The 20932-nt window shown below is 32.3% G+C and overlaps 1 protein-coding gene across 1 annotated transcript in view; it reads right to left on the reverse strand.

Moving 5' to 3' along the window:
* Nucleotides 1–2101: 2101 nt before the first annotated feature.
* The window catches only part of LOC106460935 (WD repeat-containing protein 60-like), a 65567-nt gene continuing 46736 nt past the window's right edge, over nucleotides 2102–20932 (reverse strand). Inside the window, exons 13-20 of the mRNA XM_013920692.2 lie at nucleotides 19279–19479; nucleotides 18389–18588; nucleotides 14666–14789; nucleotides 12840–12948; nucleotides 10757–10854; nucleotides 8596–8719; nucleotides 2754–2830; nucleotides 2102–2182 (exon numbers count right to left, since the gene is read on the reverse strand). Coding sequence (XP_013776146.2) covers nucleotides 2102–2182; nucleotides 2754–2830; nucleotides 8596–8719; nucleotides 10757–10854; nucleotides 12840–12948; nucleotides 14666–14789; nucleotides 18389–18588; nucleotides 19279–19479 — 1014 coding nt within the window. The remainder of the gene's footprint in view (nucleotides 2183–2753; nucleotides 2831–8595; nucleotides 8720–10756; nucleotides 10855–12839; nucleotides 12949–14665; nucleotides 14790–18388; nucleotides 18589–19278; nucleotides 19480–20932) is intronic.

Consider the following 20932-nt stretch of genomic DNA (forward strand, 5'->3'; position numbering starts at 1 on the left):
GAATCTTCCCAATTCCCTTAATCTTCTAGATACAGGTAGGTCAAAGTGTGCATGTCAGAACGTTTTTAGAGTTACATTCAAAATCTAATTAAAATTCTTTCTTATCAATGTATGTCAATAAACTTGGCATCAAAACGTGGTTTAAAATTCACTTCTTAATATTATATAACCCTTAATTTCAAAAAGAAATATTTAAATAAATTCTCAATCTTCACTTTCATTTATCACGTGACATTTCTTTGTTCTGAATTGCCCATTTTAGAATTTCTTTCCACCTGCATATTATTTTATACATTTCCAATTGCGTCTATTCTTTTTGCTTTAACGAGTTATATACCATGAACTGAAATTCATATGCCACACCACTCCTAGCATATGCTGTCTTTAAAAAATGTGAATAATTCTCAATGACATTTACTACTGGATAACTTATAACCAACAGAAAGAGAAAATTTTAATTTGCTGTCTTCCTTATGAGGTTAGCTTGTTATCATGATTGGTTCCGAATTATTCTGCATCAATTTCACAGTTTACAATCACCAAGGTTGCCTCAACGAAGTAAGAAAAATATTTTAATGCACATATAACTTAGTTAGAAGACCAGTAAAATTACAAGTTTTAGGACATTGTTTTTATGTTGCGTGTTAATATTTTGTGTTCTAAAAGGTATACCTAGAAAAAACTAAAATTTAAGGTCAAGTGCAAGCAACACTACAAAAAATGAGGCCAAATTTAATCTAGACTTCAAGATATAAAAAATGTATAAATTAGAAACTTATTAAGTTAGATCAGAAAACTTGTATAGAGAAAAACTCAATAGCATGAACATGTTTCTCACATGCAGCATGTTTTCATTTGACTGAGCATGCTGGTAACTCAGTGTTGTGTTTACACAAGGCTTACCTGTTGTGGTAATTCACTTTAGTGCTAATTTAAGTGTGGCAGTAAAGCAATAAATCTAAATGATGGGAGATTTGAATTTTATTAGCTTTGGCTGTAAGAATAGTGTGTAATATATTTGTCTGTAACAATGTTTAGTCGTTCTAGAAAGAAAGAAAGAAGGTAACTTAAACTTATTTTGTATTTTCTCTGTGGTGGTTACAAAGTCAGTGAAAAGGATCGAGCCTGTATATGGTATTAGAGTAGAGAATAAAGCAAATATAAAATACAAAGTTTTACTGAAGAAAAATAACTTTGACATTAATTTAGGAGGTTTTAGAGGTTATGCAATTTAATTTGAAATCTATAAAATAAATAAGTTATTCTTAACTCTTAACATGAAAATAACCTTGCAATCAGATTAGTCAGAGTTTGAGTTCAACTCTGACTCCATAAGTTCAGACAAATCTTTAGTAAAAATACTAAATTAAAAAATTTGATTTTTTGTGTACAAAAGACTTGTAAAGTTTACTAAAAGCTTGACAAATTTTGTAATGATACACTTACAACATTAAATTTATAATATGTGTAGTTTCATGGTTACATAGTGATTGCCAGGTTGATCAAAATGCCCAAGCAGGCATATATAGTGTTAATGCTATATTGAGCACCACACTTTATCAATAACAAGCTAACTCCTAATCAGTTAATCATTCTAAACTTTAAACAGTGATAGGTGATATTAAATATAAACTTTCAGCTTTATTCACTTTGCAGCAATGGCTTTTTTATCATCAAATCAGTTGTCATCTGGTAGGTTTGCCTTACCACTCGTTTCCATTTACTGTAGGCTAACTTGTGAAACTTCACCAATACAATTAATCTTCATTGGATGCTTTTTTTATTATTTCTCTTTTTCTTCATTTATAATTTATTGAATGGTGTTCCTGACTCTTTTCATGCCTCTTCACAAACTTTTCAAATTACTCTATAAGGTCTAATTTTGTACCTTTATTAAAATGGGTATTGCAAGTGAGAAAAAAATGTTACATGATGGGAAACTCAAAATAAGCATTTTAAACACCATTAAGACAACGCCAGAAATATCAGAAAGTAACACAACAGTATAATATTAATGAGGTTTAAAATGAAAAATAAAAGTACTCCTTTTTTTCATAATTAATCTTTCAAGCTTTTTCAAACATTCTTAATCATTACAAACTTACTCTTCAGGTTTGGATGGATTATTGATATTCCACACACATATGATACCTTTTTCATCCAACTCAGGTGTTTCTGTTGCCTTAAAAAAATTAAGTCAATAACTGCAAAAATTATCAAATTCTCAGATCTCATAATATTGGTAAATATTTTAGAAGCCTTTTCACAGCCTTCTACAAAATACTAAATACTACCTAAGTATATACATACAAAAGCCAGTGCAACTTTAATTCATACTGTCATTATAAATAGAAACTGATTTAAAGATAAAAAAATACATTATTCTCAAAATAAAATAGTTTATAAATTTCACATTAAAACCACGATAATGGAACAATACCAAATTTATATGGACACTAGTTTCTTGGTATTTTCATGTGTCCTCTTCAGTGCAACATTTGTAACAAATATTGGACTGAAGATGACATGTGAAAGTTTCGAAACTAGCATCCATATAAAATGAGTATTTTTATACTGTGGATTTAAACTTTATTTTAGATCACTTTACACAGTGAAGTGTATTTACCTACTATTCACATCAAAAGTTAAGTTTTTTTATAATTCACATTTCAACATGTATGTGAATTATCCTTATGATAATAGCAAATATAAACTTCAACTGATTATTCTACATATTTGACTTTATTACAAACCTCATGTGGTGAGCCATGAATGGTAAGAAGGTAGTTGATGTGAGTGGTGGAAAAAGCCAATGAGGTTACAGGACAATCTGAAAACCCAGCAAGAATTATGTTAACAAAATGGAAGGTTGACTAAAAATAATACTTTTTACACTGTCTATGAATAAAAAGCCTGGGAAATAAATGATAGATTATTTGTTAGAGTTGTTTGTTTTGTTTAGCAACATCTTAAAAGACATGCAATTTGCATGTTTTCATTACTTCCTTTAACAATGTTATTACACCTTATATGTGGAAAGATAATAAATAAAATTTGTATATCAAATTTTTCATTAATAATGTTGGCTGCTCAAAACCTACACTAAATAGAAAAATTCTCAAAAATTACCATTCTTGCAAAATGTTTAGAAAATAAGAATATTAACCTTTCTAAGTTTGTTAAAATATGTTTGATCACAGATACAAACCAGAAACACAGGCATATAAATGGGGTAAAGGGCTGAAAGTGGGTAAGAGGAGATAAGTACCTATCAGAAATACATTTTCATTGCAGGAAAATGTTAACCTCTGAAACGGTACCACCTCCTCTCACCCAAACTAGAATCCCACATTGCAAAAGTGGAGGGGCCGGTGAAGGCACAAAACTAATCAAACAAGCAGAGAACAACTGCCATGACAGAACAGGTGTGTGTGCCACATTTATAAAAGGAGGCATACCTGTGGGGTATAGCACTACTTCTGGAACAGGTATGCTCTTCATCCAGTAAGGAACAAACTAGGACACATAGGGTAGAACTTAATAGACAGGCACCATGTCATGTAATACAGATTTCACCCATGGACAACAGATAGTACAAAAGATGTCCACATATGTAACAAGCATAAGCCATGACACAATCATAGTTATATGTGAAGAAGGTGCCTGTAATCAGATATAAGAATACGTGGTAGGGCTAAAGGACCATAAATACATATATGAATAGGCCAAGCGCAGTCCACCCAGACAAAAAACTACAATGGAAGCACCTTGCATAAGATTGGGCAAAAAACATCCAGGGTGAAGTGTCTTGGATTTATATTAAAATAACCAAGTATGGTCAGCCCAGGCAAAACATCTGGAGGAAGCACCTTGGTATATGTCAGATTATGTCAAATGTGGTCCATTCGGGCAAAAGACATCCAGTGGAAGCAACTTGCATAGTACTTTTCATTTTGTATTTTGTACTTAACAGATTGTGTGATAAACAAGTGCAGTCAGCACAGACAAAAACATCTGGGGGAAACACCTTGTGATATTATGGAGTATGTCAAGTGTGGTCCATCTGGCTGGAAAACATTCAGTGGAAGTGCCTTGTATAAGATTGAATGTTTTATATCTTGATAATAATATATTTAGAGATCAACAAGTGCAGACTGCCCAGGCAAAAACAACCAGAAAAAGCCCCTTGTGACATGATGTAGTATGACAATGCAGTCCATCTGGTCAGAAAACATCCAGTGGGAGTGCCTTGCATAAAAAAAGAAAAATTTTAGGAACAACAAGTGAGGTCAGCCTGGGCAAAAACATCCAGGAGAAGCACCTTGTGTTTTATTGAGTATAGCAAATGTGATCCATCCAGGAAAAGTACCTTGTGTTTTTATTGAGTATAGCAAATGTGGTCCATCCAGGCAAAAAAACATCCAGTAGAAACACTTTGCATAAAATTTTTATTTCATGATCAACAAGTGCAGTCTATCAATGCAAAAAACATTAGGGAGAAGTGCCTTGGATTGAGCATACTATGATATTGTATAATATTAAATATAACAACAATAGCCATCTTCTCACAGAGTGGGAACATATAACTATGAAGCTTGTTTTATCGTACAAATCCCACTCCAAAGGAAACCTCCATGGTCAACCATTCCAATGACTTGAACTGGAACTGTGCTCCACTAGAAGAAAAGGGGGAGAAATATGCATTGGGAAGTCCGGAGGAAACACACACTGAAGACAGTGCAACAAGTGCATACAATTCCCTATTCTGAAAAGCAGTAAGACCCTGATTGCAAGAATCACTGGTCAGTAGGGATGGGCAAAAATCCCCATCTGCTTTACTCATAACAATAATAAAAAATACAGATATATATACACACACCCAGATAAGCAGTCTTACAGAAACACCCCATCTAAAAAGTGAGCATTATGGAAGTACACAGGTTTAGTGTACTTCCATCTGACACAAATCTGAATGTTTCCTCTTCAAACTATGCTATCAGAGCTGTAGCTGAGAGATTTTGGAGAAAGGGGAACAAAAGTGGGATGACTGAATGATCTCCTCCAAAAGACAGAAGTTGCAAGCAGCTAAAGACATAGTGAGATGACAAATTTGGTGTGAAGAAACTTGATGTAGATGGTGACTGTCCATGGACACGTCAGAATACGGCAGTCGTATGAGTAGACGAACCCAACCAGTGAGAATAATACGTGAAAGATCGCAGGAAATGGAGGAATTCCATGGAACAGAGAGACAAGAACAAGAACCACTAAAATAGGCAGTATAAGCCATATAACATAGCAGATAACAAACTGGACAAAGTAGATGATCTAAATCCAAATGGGAGAACAGGTGGGAAAAGGAAGGTAAGGAAATAGCCCAAAAACATTCCTAGGCAGCCGATGTCCCATCTGGATAGTGGAGAACAAACAAGGAATGGAAAAGGATGCAGGAAACAGTAATGGCATAAATATCAGAATGATGACAACCACATGCCAGGAGAGGGAGAAAATAGGTCTTAAGGGAAAAATAGTACAAGGACCACATTGCAATGGGTTCAAAAGGAGAACTGGACAGGGCATGAAGGACAATATTGAGATCCCAACGTGCCAAAACAAAGGAATGCGGAGTATGGACCAGGCAAAAGGAATGGAAAAAGACGGAAATAAACAAGGAAGAGAAGGCATTCTGTGAAAAAGGAAGGTGACTGACAGGGCAGCCCTGGAAAGAGCAATAGTTGAAACAGACAAGCCCTGAACAAACAACCAGATGAAGAACTGGGACAGGTGAGGAACAGAAGGACAGGATGGTCAAAAGCCATGGCCAATAGACCAAAGTTTGAAGTAAGGCCAATGCCTCTGGTACATAGACAAGAAGGAAGGAGAAATGGTACAGGCAAGGAAAGACACTACATGAGGGGTGAGTCCCAGAGCAAAGACACAGGATCAGAAAAAAAGGAAGGAAATGCATGTGCACCTGACCTAAGGGAATAAGAGCTTCTGAGGGAGCCCCATAACCCCAGAAGAGATAGAACCTCCCATGCAGAGAGAGGAGGAGAAAGTAGGGACTTTATGACTGCCCACTCCATATCCCGGAGCTGAAATGGAGAAGGCTGATCTTGACCAAGACAGGAAGTGAAGAGAACACCCAAATGAATAAGATAATACAAACGATAGTAAAGGACCTCTCCAACTTGATGAGAAACCCCACCTGAGCATCTTCTTGAAGAAGTAAGTGGGTGTGAGTGACTGACTAGGCACAGGAAGAGGTGAGCAGAAGCCAGTTGTCCATATAATAGTGAGTCTGAAGACCCAGCGAGTGAAAATGACGTGCAAAAGAGCATACCACTCAACAAAACACATACAGAGCTGAAAAAGACCAAATGGCATTGCCCAGAGCTGAAAGACAGAATCCTCGTGAACAAACTGAAGAAAAACGATGTGACACAGAGGCAAAAAAATCCACCAAAGTGAAAGGTAGGACTCCATTGGGAAACGAGGTGTCTCCAAATAAGAAAACAGCCAGGGAACATCTATGATGGGACTCTAATCTCCTGTGTTGTTGGAGTCAACAAACAGATGGGAGTAAAATCCCAGTTAAATGGGCACCACCCATTTGATAGCTCGTTTGTGTAGCAGGTCTCAAACAAATTCAGCAAGATGATTGGATGAGGGAAGGAGATCTGGGAAATGGATAAAGGGAGAGCTAAACGGAAAGCAGAAACCCACAAACAGATCCTGTAGAAACCACAAAACTGTCAGGAACTGTAGTTAAAAAGACACATAACTAAACATACTGAGAGAAAATATTCAATACTAATGATCTAACAAAACATAGAAACATATAAAGTCTACAAAGTACATAAAAATAACAAACATGCAAAACTATGAAATTCGACCTAAAATATAAAACAATAAATAACACCTAAAGTACAAAACCACTAGAGAAATTTAAAAGAGCAACCAACAACCCTTAAATATCAAACACATTAGTCCACCCAAAGAATCTTTTAGACAAAGGACACAAAACTAAAACCTACTCTAAAGAATATGAGAATAAAAAGGTACCCAGTTAACAATAACAAAGTTCAACTCAAACCTAATCCCCAATTAAATGTGACTAGTTGTAAAGAAAAAAGAATTTACAAACTAAATAACATTAACAGTGAAAAGAAGTAAAAATTCAAACAAAAACAAAGGAATAATCAAACTCCAAACACAAGTTTAAACTAAATTAACCTAGATGGTAAAAGAAATATAAAAATCTAACGTACCCAAAACTGAGCAGAGAAGACAAGAATGACCTAAATCATTGAGTGAAGAAATTCAGTCCTTTCACCCAAGCTCGCATAAAGTCACTGAACAAGGGTATACCTACAGGAAGTGAGAAATACTTACTGAAAAACGTAACACAGATCTCCTGTGGAAATGAACAATACCTAACTCGGCAGATTATGTGGAGGCATGTTAACAGGTCGAAAGTGCCATAGAAAGACAATTTCCACACAGTAATTATATTCCTCTTCAAAAAAATCATAACATGAAAGGCAAAAAATTGTTGTCCGAACATATGACACGAACCAGAGCCTGTGCTTCCCCAGCAGACATCGTTGACCCCAAGACCTGGGGACTAGTATTCTACTTATGACAGGAATTTCATCACCCACCATATTAAATCTTAAAATCAAATGAACAAAGTAGGAAACAGAAACATTTCTAAAACAATGAGTAGAAACAATGGAAATCAAACACAAAAAAGTGGAAACTTGAAGTTGAAACTGATATAATTTTGTGATCAAGCACAATCAAAATCCTGTAATCACATGGGGAACGAGTTAAAAAGCACATCTACACATTAGAATGCCAACTGAGAAAGTGAGTATTGTACTGCAATGGTTGTATAGGTGGTGCAGTATGACTTGTAGAGTGTAGTCACATGATCAGCACATGTTGCTGCAATGGTGCAAAAATGAAGGAGTATAAAACACTGGTGCACTGTCAAAAATTTTAGCAATGCTTAGAGGGCAAATCAAGGTTGAGATAGCTTTCGGTGAGAGGTTGTAGTATTGTTTTAGAATTATTGAAATAATGGTTGCCAACTAATACAATATGAATGTTGAAGAGTAATAGCTATGAAAACTAGGTCTAACCTTTGATTTTAGTTTAAAAGTCTGATTTTAAAAACTTACTTATAATTAAAATGTTTTAAAAATAGTGTTATTCATTTTGAAAGTTTGCCTGCAATAAACTAAAGATATTTATTCGTGGTTAAAATGAAGCAGGCAATTTTATTTACAAAAAAATGAAATCATGAGATGAAAGAGATCATATTAAAAAGCAGTAAACCAGTAATTTAATAAATAACAACAAAACACTACTGTTAGAAAGTTTATAGTAATTCATAATACAGTCTTAGTTTTCAGTCGACATATGTTTTCTATTTTAAAAGTTGGAAAACTATAAAATGAAGCATGGTCATGTAAGTAACTAGTACTTACTAGTACATATATATTTAAGTAAATAAAAATTCATACACACAATAAAATTGAAATAAAATGCTATAAACTGATTTTAGTACTGAATGTTGATATTTCACACCTATGCGAAATGGAATGAAGCCCAGTCGTAGGAAACCATGACTCAAACTTGTACTTCCTTCGCTAAAAGTCAACTGCCATTGGTTTTCTTCAGCTAACTCTTCATCAAGCAATGTAAGTATGACCTGCATGTTAAAAAGAAGGTTGATAAAATTTGAAGAAGAACTAAAGAAAATTGCTATGATTTTATAATTGCTGTAAAAAGATTTTACACCTGAACAATTCATATTTTCATTTATTACATTACCAGAACCTATTAACACCTTCACTTCTTCTTTTATTACTTCTGTACCACAAATTCTGAAATAACTTTAATATTTTCTAATGTGGAAAAAACTAGTAAGATAAATTTTGTATTTAGGGTAGGTTGTTATTATTGCTCTTAATATTTATACAATAAATATTCAGAAGTTTGAGGAGTATACAAGAAAACATACTATATATTAAGAGTGTTTAATTAAACATCAGCTTTAAACAAATGCAAAAAAAAGCATACCCAGTAAATGACAGATACACCGATATCTTGAATAACAATAATATAAACAGCTCTTTGACAATCAGTAAAAACACAATTGTTTCTAACATGTATTTGGGGATTGAGATCTTAGGCTCTGCAACTTTTTTAACACCTTAAAAAACTATTAAAACATATCAACAACGTAGAAAATCTATAATAATAAAAGTGTGTGTCTGTTAGTCTTTGTGTGTGTGACTGTCATAGCTCCAGGAGAAAAGAACCTAGAAACCTGAAATTTTGCCCCTATACTAAGTGGACCCTAAAGGTGTGCATCTGGGTATTATTACTTCTCTACATGCATGAGCACATGCGCATCTTTTTATGAGGCAAGCTAGTAAAAACCAATAGAAAAGAAATGTGACCACCATAGCTCCAAGAGAAAAAAACCTAGAAACCTGAAATTTTGCACCCATACCAAGTGGACTCTGGATGTGTGCACCTGGGTATTACTTATCCATGTACATGTACATCTTTTTAATTCAGCAAACTGGCAAAAAATCACATAGAAAAGAACTTGTTCCTTATTTTACAAACAGAAATTACAGACAGACAGATGCATGTGTGTGTGTGACAGCCATAGCTTCAAGAGGAAAGAACCTAGAAACCTGAATTTTGCACCCATACTACGTAGACCCTGAGGGTGTGCACATGAGTATCATTTATCCATGTGCATGCACGCGTCTTTTTATTGAGGCAAGCTAATGAAAAACCATATAGAAAAGAAGTGGTTCCTTATAATAACAACTTCTAATATTTAGAAATGCCAGTGCATTTTAGTAATGATACATTTCAACAATGGCTTTTATGTCATGTTGCTTAGCAAAAAAGTATACAGGATATTATTTTATGTTAAAATGAGTTCAGAATACACACAATATCAACCTAATAATCCAAGTGAAGCCAGGTACTTTCGCTAGTCAAACATATTTTGTGTTTCTGAATGAACCAAACCAATTAAAACTCAAACTGCTGAAGATACCAATGAAAGGGCTCAATTCATTCACATAGTAAAACATAACAATATAGAAAATCAAAAATATTTCTTGAGTTTCTGAAATAAAACTCAAACTGCTGAAGATACCAGTGAAAGGTTCGAATCATTCACATAATAAAATTTAATTATTATTATATTTCTAAAATTTTCTCTGTGTTTCATTGAATAATGTATTCACTTATTCATACCTTAAGCAACAGAAAGATAATGAAACTTAACCAGTGTTCCCTCTAAGCTGCGCAGCTGCACAACAATCAATCAAGTGCCACTCACTTCATTACTCCAGCTGCTCACATCCCCAGGAATGGTGAGGAGTATCAACATGTTGATGGCTTTAATGACCCTGGCAATTGATAAGCCTAATGCCAAAATAACCAACTGGTAGCATTGCAAAGCGGCCTAATGATCCAATAAGATCTATGGTCTAAAAATATCCCCCTCCTCCTCCCCCCTAAAAAAATGGTAGCTCACATCCATACATTGCCTTGATACTGGTGCACAAAAAAATTTATTCCACACATTGATCGAAAGAATTAGAGGGAACATCGAGCATAACCATCATCTTTTGAAATATCATTCTATTATTTGTATTTTCTATGTATTGTCATTTACTATCATCACACTTAAATCTACAAAATAATGAAAACTTACCTGTGAAGCATTTTGCACAAACTGAGTTAACTGGACGGCATCTGTTTGAACTACACTGCTCCATCCTACTCCTCCAGACACAGTGCGATCCATATCACCTGCAAGATTTTATGTGAACCTGAAGTATTCAATTCTATTGGCTTATCTTATTTTTGTCAAATTTTTGCTATACCCAACCAAAATTTTAGGACCACAAAATATTACCCAATATTATTTATAAAAGAGTGTTACTTGCACCCATACTATCAGTTCTTTATGCTTCATATCAGACTCTTAATGAACAAACTCATGTAAGCGCAGCGTAGGTTTTTCTAAACTTAGATCCTTCTACTGATCCTATAAAATTCACCTTAGTTTAGAAGAACTTAGCTTAGACTACACCATTAGCATAAATTTGACATAGAAATCTCAGTTCAAATTACAAGATGAGAATAACAATGACCTAGACAAAAGAAAAAAACTCAACCGTTTTCCAATATGAGCAAATACGTTTCACATTTCAGCCTATACCACCACAATATAAAAGCATGCCAAGAATACAAATAGTGAAAGAATCTGGAAAATGTATAACTATTTTTAAGATTTTTAATTACAAAATTATTAAAACACTATATACATAAATAAAAATATTGTGGCTGAATTATTTTTTAAATTTAATGTTATCTATATTTATGGAATTTTTACATAAACATTTAATTATGTTTTTTTTTAGTTAAATTTTAGCATACACTATTAAGAACTAACTCTTAAAAACACAGTTTACAAAAAGAGGAATTTTTTTAAAAAGTCCTTATTTAATAAATAAAATACTCAGAAATGTTATATTTTTCTCCATTGTATTTAATCTAAAAAAAAATCCCTGTTAAGTTATGTAAATGAAGTTTTAAAGTTCAACAATTTAAAAACACCTAGTACCCACTAGATTGCCAGATTACTAAGCATTTGCTTACCAAGGTAACAGAGAAAGTAATGTTCACTCATGAGATAATCAACAAGGGCAAAAACATTTGATGTGTAGATTAACTCTTTGTCAAATACAAGTTGATACTTATTACAAACAACAATATTCTTGTTACTAATTGCAGAGAGCGAAAAAAGAAAGGAATATTTCACTCATAGATTGTAAAAAACATCAACATGTGCTTGAAAACTAACTCAATAACTTTACATGACCTAAGTTCAGTCATGTTTAACCTCTTAAGTGGGTACGATGATTCTGTCTGTCATGATCTTTTATGCAATGCAGAAGGAATAACGAATATTTTTGTCACATCTGTTCCATTGCTAGTATATAAGGGGTAGGACAAGTATCCCCATCACATGAATTCAGCATTGAGTTCAATATGACAATCATAGATTGTAGGCCCATACAGTTATGCCTGCTTAATTTATATTATTTTTATAATTGTCTAAATTGAGGTAAAATAAAAGCAAATTATGCAAAAATAACAGCTAGAAAACCTAAAAAAAAGGTTTATTCATAATATTTTAGAAATATACAATACTCTACAAATGTCTGCAGAATAAGTTATGCACAAATGATATACATCTCTAAAATGAATAATGTACATACAAATTGCATGAATTAATATCAAGTTATATACATTCTAACATAATAAAATATACACAAACGTTGACACATGATAAAAGGCACCAAAATGAAAGGATAAACAATGGGTGAAAAACATATCTAATGTTGTGCATAGGAATAACTGTATCAATGAATGCAAGATGACGTAAGTATTTTACAACAAACATTTTAGACATTATAAACTGAGTTTGACACATAAAAGGTAGCATCACTACTGTGTCAAAGTTTAATGCAAAAAAGTAACCACTGTTGTACTTTGAAATACAAACATTGAAATATTTAGAGAAAAACAAATGTAAACAAAGGAAGAGAGCAGACATAGATAAAGAATTAACTTCTTTGAAGAGTAACACTAGTGATCTCAAAGTTACTTTTCATTTATCAGTTTTCACATAAAATATCTATTATTAATTATTGTGATACAATAATTTACTATGATAATTAAGACAGTCTGTTTCTATTATATATAAGCTTATTCAAAATCCTACTAACCTCCTACTCCTAAGTGATCATGAGGAGGTTTCTGAGTCCATTTGTCTCTATTGTCGATTTCATTAGTCTGTATTTCTTCATCTTCAAAGTTATCAGTTTGTACAGTCACCTAGAATGTTTAATAAACACAAACATGGTGACTATTGCCTTTTTTTGTTTTTATACATACCAGTACAAATTTACTGTATAAAACTTGTGATGTATGAAATATCTCTTGTACATTTTAATACTAGGCTTAGAAGTACCTAAGACTAATATTAACAGTAATACTAGATTATTTAAATGTTAGAAAGAACTGTATTGGACTTAAATTTGTTTATACATTTTTTAAAAGGATTACTAAAATTGGCTTCTGACAACACATTAACTAATTTCAAATTTTTTTGAAGAATAACAGTCTGGTACATTAATGAAGCTTCGTTATTTTCTTTCTCCATCTGTAACTAATAACACCAAATGTTAAACTTCAATAATTGTTTTTTGCTATGAATGATCAACTATGTTAAGTATAATTTACTAAATACTATTAAATTCTGAACACACTATACTATGAATTTATTCCAGTTTTTTATAATGTACTGTTACAAGATGCTAAAGTTTTATATTACTAAAACAATTTCTCAAATTTATCACCCCATTATATTTTGACTTTTAATTCACAGCTGTGTTTATAATGCCGATAGTATTCCATAAAATCCTGGGATATTTCTTTAAAATTCAAGTCAAACAATCATGGTATACTCAGTATTTCATAAGTTATATATGCTGTGATTTGCAAGCTATGTTCAGAAATAAAAATAAAAATTTTGTTGAGTGTTACAGTTCAAGCTCTATGTGTATGTGATTATGTTGGACTTTAGGTGAAATTTGTATAGAAAAACAAAATACAAGAAGCCTACATAACATTGCATACCAAAGGTTCATTATGAAAAAAAAAAATAGATTTGTAATAAGGATATATATAAAACAGTCTTGTGTTGTAACCAAATTTTGTATAAATGGACACAGCAACCTTAATAACAAAAACAAGTTGTTTTTTCCAGAAATAATGGTCAACTTGAAAGAAATATGGCAAATATGTTTTATGGCATTTACTATAAATTTATTATAATTTTTATATTTCAGTGAGCTGCGATTTATTTGTTAAGTCTTTAATGAAAGCACATATTTCACGATTCGTAATTTTTTCTTTGAATGACGACAAAATTTAATTTAGATAAAACTCCCTTAACTTTTTTATTCTTTAGTGGTTTTAGATTAACTATAAGTGCTTTACATCTATGATTATTGTAGAATTAAGCTGATGTTGGAATGAGTAGATTTTAAATCAAGAGATGAAGCCAATACATTAATGCTGCTTATATTTACAGAATAACATTACTTCTCTTATTAACACCATAACAATATCATTGTAGTAGTTAACATGTGTTCAAAATGGTAAACTGTTACAAAATACAGCAGTAAATTTTTAACTATGGGTATGTGCTATGGAAAACAGAATTTCATCTGTTATGATAATTTACTGTAAATAAAAAATATACAATTGTAATATTCATTACCTAGCCTATTATGGAATACATCAAAATACTGATATAACTGACTTGGAGCATTCACTAAATATCATTCCATAAAGCATTTGCAACCACCAATGCCTTTAGGTACTTCTATTTTGTGATGTAAGCTAGCCTATTATAGAATACACCAAAATACTGATGGAGTATTCACTAAATGTCATTCCATTAAGGATTTGCAACCAAAAATGCCTTTAGGTACTTCTATTTTGTAATGTAAGATAGATATGTCTATATAAAAAATTAAAATCTTACCTGTTTTGTGTTTGATCGGCCAAAGTTACGGATGTAAATTTCATATTTAACAGGAGGCAAATCAAACAGATCAAAAGTTAAACTATCCAGCGTTACAAACTCCAACACTTCTACTCCTCGTTTCCTGTTCAAGATAATAAAAACACTCCATAAGTTACTACCAGTTATCATAATCATAATAAATAATATTATTATTTATGGTGTGCAATGCTTCAACACATTTATTTAAGTAAGCATTCTTCTTTATAAGCTATTGTGCACTACATCAATTATACTATAGATAACATTGACAATAACTAAAGTAATTTTATTAGCCTGTATTTTTTCAAAATGGGTCACCTCAAAGTTTCAGATTTTAGATGTTGCGTTAACACCAATCTGACTTGATCTTAGAAACTCACTAGCAACTTATATTTATTCATTATTCTTATCAATATTAGTTTAAACCTAGTTTCATTCATCCAGTAAAAACAGTGCACAAGACAGAAATATAATGATGGGCTTTATTTAGAGATCACAACTGAGATGTACGAGTCTCTCACCCTAGAGTTACAAAGGCTATTCACTATGTAAACAAGTATTATTAAATTGCTTATTTATATAAAGTTAGTCAGAAAATAATCAGCTGATTTCTTTCTTGTGTTCATGGTATTCCTTTATGCATATTTAAGGGTTACAACCAAATGTTGTTTCCTTGTAAACAAATTATTATAGCACCCTGTCATACATCCAGTTATATACAACTTTTTGACATTTTCCATTGTTCACTGCCATTTTTTCTTACTACATATGAACTCTGACCTTTTTTATCTGAATTCATCTATATTTACCTTTTGCTTGTTCATTTTCTAACTATCAATCTTCTTACATCTCACTATAATTATGTATAGACTTTGACTGTTAAATTTTCTTGTTACCAGTGTTAATGTATTCTTTCATGGTTAAAATATACTGACTTTCTAGTTTTTATTATGAAATTTTAAATTCTGTTATAAATACAAGTAACTTACAAATGTTTGGATATTTACTAAATTTTAAATTTATCCTGTTATTAAGCATAAGGTCGTTTAATAAGCACAACCGGTTTATAAATTCACATTACATAACAAACCTCATACCATGATCAACTGATAAACTACAGTCTAAGCAGTGTCAGCTCTAATCAGCTCAGTTAGATCAATGATACTGTCACTCAATCGCACTTTATATAGCTTTAGGTGAGGAAAATGGATTGACCTAGTTTTTATATACCTTTATAGTCTTCTATTCCAAACACACTTGGAAGCTATTCAGCTTTCCAAATAAAATTTAGTACTGAGGTCTTCTTCATCTCTTGATGTTGAGAATTGTAAAATGAAATCATAAGATCAAATTGTATTTTGTTTTCATTAATGTCTACCTTGAAAATAAACCTTATGAAGAAGACTGTAAAATGTGCTCATCCAACTAGGACTTTAAAAACTGGACCAGGTGGTTGCTGTAAATATTGTCACAGAGCTGAGTGGTTGCTGTAAACACTGTCATTGGGTTGGGTGGTTACTGTAAATAATGTCACTGGATTGGGTGACTAGTGTAAATAATGTCACTGGACTGGGTGACTACTGTAAATAATGTCACTGGACTGGGTGACTACTGTAAACACTGTTACTGGACTGGGCAGTTACTGCAAACAATGTCACTGAACTGGGCAGTTACTCAAGACATTAGCACTGGACTTAATGGTTACCATAAACATTGTCTCAAGACTTGGTGGTTACTGTAAACAATGTCACAGGTTTGGGTGGTTACTGTAAACTAAACATTGACACTGGACTGGGTGATTACTGTAAATACTATAACTGGACTGAATGGCTACTTTAAACACTGGCACTGGACTGGGTGATTACTGTAAATATTATCAATGGATTGAGCGGCTACTTTAAACATTGGCACTGGACTAGGTGGCAACTTGAAACACTAGCACTGGACTGGGTGATTACTGTAAATACTATCAATGGATTAGGTGGCAACTTTAAACACTGGCACTGCACTGGATGATTACTAAATACTATCACTGGACTGGGTGACTACTTAAAACATTGGCACTGGACTGGGTGATTACTGTAAATACTAGCACTGGATTGAGTGGCTACTTTAAACACTGGCACTGGACTGGGTGATTACTGTAAATACTATCAATGGATTAGGTGGCAACTTTAAACACTGGCACTGGACTGGATGATTACTAAATACTATCACTGGATTGGGTGGCTACTTGAAACATTGGCACTGGACTGGGTGATTACTGTAAATACTAGCACTGGATTGGGTGGCTACTTGAAACATTGGCACTGGACTGGGTGATTACTGTAAATACTAGCACTGGATTGAGTGCTACTTTAAATACTCTCACTGGACTAGGTGATTACTATAAATACTATCACTGGATTGGGTGGCTACTTTAAACACTCACTGGACTGGGTGGTTACAGTAATAACTGAGAATAAAGTACAATTCTACAACAGTCTCACCACTAGTCTGATCAGGCAGAGAGTTTGGTTTGTTTTGAATTTTGTGCAAAGTTATATGCTTATTTAGCGGTGAAAGACTAGAGGGAAGGCAGCTAGTCATCACCACCCACCAACTCTTGGGCTACTCTTTTACCAATGAATACTGGAATTGACAGTAACATTATAATGCCCTCACAGCTGAAAGGGGAGCATGTTTTTGAGATAGTGATTTGAACCCATAACACGCAGATCATAAATCGAGCAACTAAACCACCTGGCCATTAGGTGGAAGAGATTTGAGATTTAATACATGAGGTACTCACATAGTTATAATAATTCTTACTAGTTTCAGTTTAAAACATGATCCAATCACATGACTGAAATCTGTAAATGTTTTTTTTTCTACTTAGAAAAGAATAATTACAGCTTAAAGGATAAAAGATGACTTTACATATCATTGAAGATGAGTCAAAAAATACAAAATATATGATTTGAATAAAGCAGGTTGAAACTAATACTATTTTGAAACTGTAAAATGATATAGGAGAGGATTCTTAAGGGCCTATATTTTCAATTCAATAGTTTATTTTGTCTTCAAGATAATGTAAAAATAATATTTTAAAACTTGATTCTCTTAATTTCTTTTAAACAGAGAAAGAGGCAAGGTGCAATGACTTTCCAAAGTCATCAGTAAATGGACAGTTACAGTCCTGAGCTTTAGAACCAGCTTGAATTGTTTTTGAATATAACCTTCTTTCATTATGTAATAAAGCAAAAATGTAAATGTGGACCACACCACCTAAATCTAACAAAGCTAAGTTACAATCCACCTTATTATCACTGAACAGAATCCAGTGACAAAACGTATTATAACATAAGCTGTATATTTCAACCTTTGCGTGATCAGTATTCATGTTTTAGAGATCAGGTTTTGAGTGAAACTTTTATGAAGCAATACTCATAATGCAAAGAAATGAAATCAAATACACAAGGCTTACTCATAAATCATTAGAGAATTTTACATCATATGGATTTTTTTTCAAATTTATAAACAAATTTTTCCCTCCAAAACTGTGTTCAGAAACATAAGTTTCAAGACAATATTTATTTTTGAAATAGCTACTTTTGAGACAGCTAATGCAAAATTACTTAATAAAAATAAATTATGTACTATTGGTGTAAGAAATTTTTAAAATAAACAAACATATTCCAAAAATAAAAAAACATTACTTACATAATTTTATTTAATACTTTGTCTTTTTCTTGATGTTTCTTGGCAGAAGAAAAATTGATAAAGGTCCTAGCTGTCTGTGGTCGTCCAGATGATACCTCTAAAGATGGTTCTTGCTTGTGATTTCCTAAACTGACACTTTCTCCATTGTTTTCAGGAGATGGAGGTGGTTCTCTGCGTCCAACTACATGGATATTTTCATCCTTAAAGCAAAAATTATTTATATTTTATTCTTACACACAGATGTTCCTTAAAAATCATTTTGATTTATAGACATTACTGGCATGACGTAGCTTGAATGAGTTCTCCAAGAATCTCATGCTTCATTATACAATCATGTTCATAAGCAAGTGACTGTTAACTAGAATAAAACACACATTAACTCATCTTAATTATCATTAAACACTGCAGTTGTTAATTACATTTTATTTCCATAGATCAAAATCTTGTGAAACTTGTCATTTTGTGAAATAATCATACAGTTATTCAGAATTATCATATTTGAAATTTTCAGTGAAGGTATAACAAGAGAAGATGAAATATTCTATAATCAGACAACGCAGTAAATATATATCAGCAAAATATCTTAGGGATTTTTTTAAGTTTTTATAATATCTAAGAGCACAATGAGTTTTAGCTCCTTTTTTCTTCATACCAAAACCAGCTACAAACCTTAAAATATTGTAGAGATTTAACTCCACATAAAAATAACGTGCATCAGTGAATTTTTTATCTTAAATATTACTGATATTTTACTGTGGTTTTAATGCAGTTGATCAAAATATCCTGTAAAAGGAAATGAATTGTTTTGATTACTAGCTGCATAAGACAGAAAATTTTATGTACTCCTATTTTATGCAAAAGAAAACATTCTTTTTTTATTTATTAAATACCTCTAAATATCTGTTTTGTACTGATTCTTCAGCTGTGGCAGAGTGGGAGTGATGTAAAGGAGGTCTTGTATATGTAATTTCTGGTTCTTCCTTATATATTCCACTGTCTGGAGCTTCCTCATTCTCTGCTCCTCCTTCATTACTTTGCTCTTCATCATCAGGTTCACTTCCAGAATCTTCTTCAAAGTCTGAGTCGTAGTCCTGGATTAACATTTTGATTCTAAATTAATATGCCAGAAAAAACTGGGATTTCATTAGCTCAAAAGGAATCTGTGATTATTTAATATTTATGGTCATGTTAAACATATGTACTTAGATCACTCAATTTCAACACAAAAACAAACTGGACCAAAGAAGTAATAACTCTTGTAAAAATAATTTGATTTATACTGATTCCATGTGAACATAACTTTCCTTTTTCTTTCAGCAAACATGGAACTGGTTTCATCCACATTGACTTTTAAAGGTTAAAATATTGTAAAATGTCCTTTAAAAACCTTCAACTAACTATGAGATAATGTGCAGAAAGATCAACATATTTCATAACTTCAGTTGAGTAACATCATATAGTCTTGTTTGTGAAGGGAACACAACATAAAGGGATTGAATTTTAATGTGTAATATACCACTTTTGCTCAGAAAAAAGCAAAATATATGTAAGTTTGTTTCTCAAGGGCAGATGTAGTACATCATTTTTTAAGTCACATTATAAACATACAGTTACACTTATAACACACATAAGGTTCATGAAACCTTATGGATACAAAATTCAAGAACTTTCACAAACCTTAATAACAATTTTCAAATATACAAAGTGTTGGCATTTGCACACTAATATGAGGCCCATAACTAGTTATTAGCAGAAATAAAACTTGATTTTTTTACTTCTTTCTTTGTCTTTTAGCACACATATTACCAATATTAACAAGTTCAAATATAAAATATGAGCCTCTTATCTTTTCAATTCGCTAATGTAATAAATCAAACACAGTGGCACCCCACTCACCTCTTTCCATTTTTGAAAATGCCTCCTTATATACACTTACTTCTATATATGACATGAATAACCAATCGGAAGATAAGAATGTCCCCCTAGTGGCTTTCTCAACCATTTTAATAGACTTAGTGCCATTTTTTTCTTTTCATAGTTTTTTAGATGAAAATACATCTTAGTTTCTAAGCTTGATAAATTATAGTGGAATTCTATGGTATTAATGAAATCATTTATAATTTTTTTAGTTATTCAAATGTATATATAAAAACCTAAAAAAACATTTTTGTTTCATATCTCCCGCGTGCAATTTTTTAAAGGTTTAGCATCCTACATCAAGCAGTACAAAGATCTTAACTAGAAGAGATAATTGTTTGCTTTACTTCTTTAGTTACTGTTCTATGTTTTAAGAAAAATAAGTTTTAAAACTTATTTCAAAATATTAATAACCTATATACATATATAATGTATAATAATTGAAATGTGACTGTATTTTACAAAATACTAGTCTACTAAAACACAGCCAAGACAAGTTACCTTGTACAGACCAAAGGTCAATTTTATGTTATTTGATACGGTAACATGAGTGCACATGATCCGCATCATTGTAACTTCTGTATTGTTAGCCAGGTTTGGCTGAACAGTTAATATAATAAAAATAAT

The sequence above is a fragment of the Limulus polyphemus genome, unplaced genomic scaffold (genome assembly GCF_000517525.1).
Source record: "Limulus polyphemus unplaced genomic scaffold, Limulus_polyphemus-2.1.2 Scaffold866, whole genome shotgun sequence".
NCBI classification, from domain to species: Eukaryota; Metazoa; Arthropoda; class Merostomata; order Xiphosura; family Limulidae; genus Limulus; species Limulus polyphemus.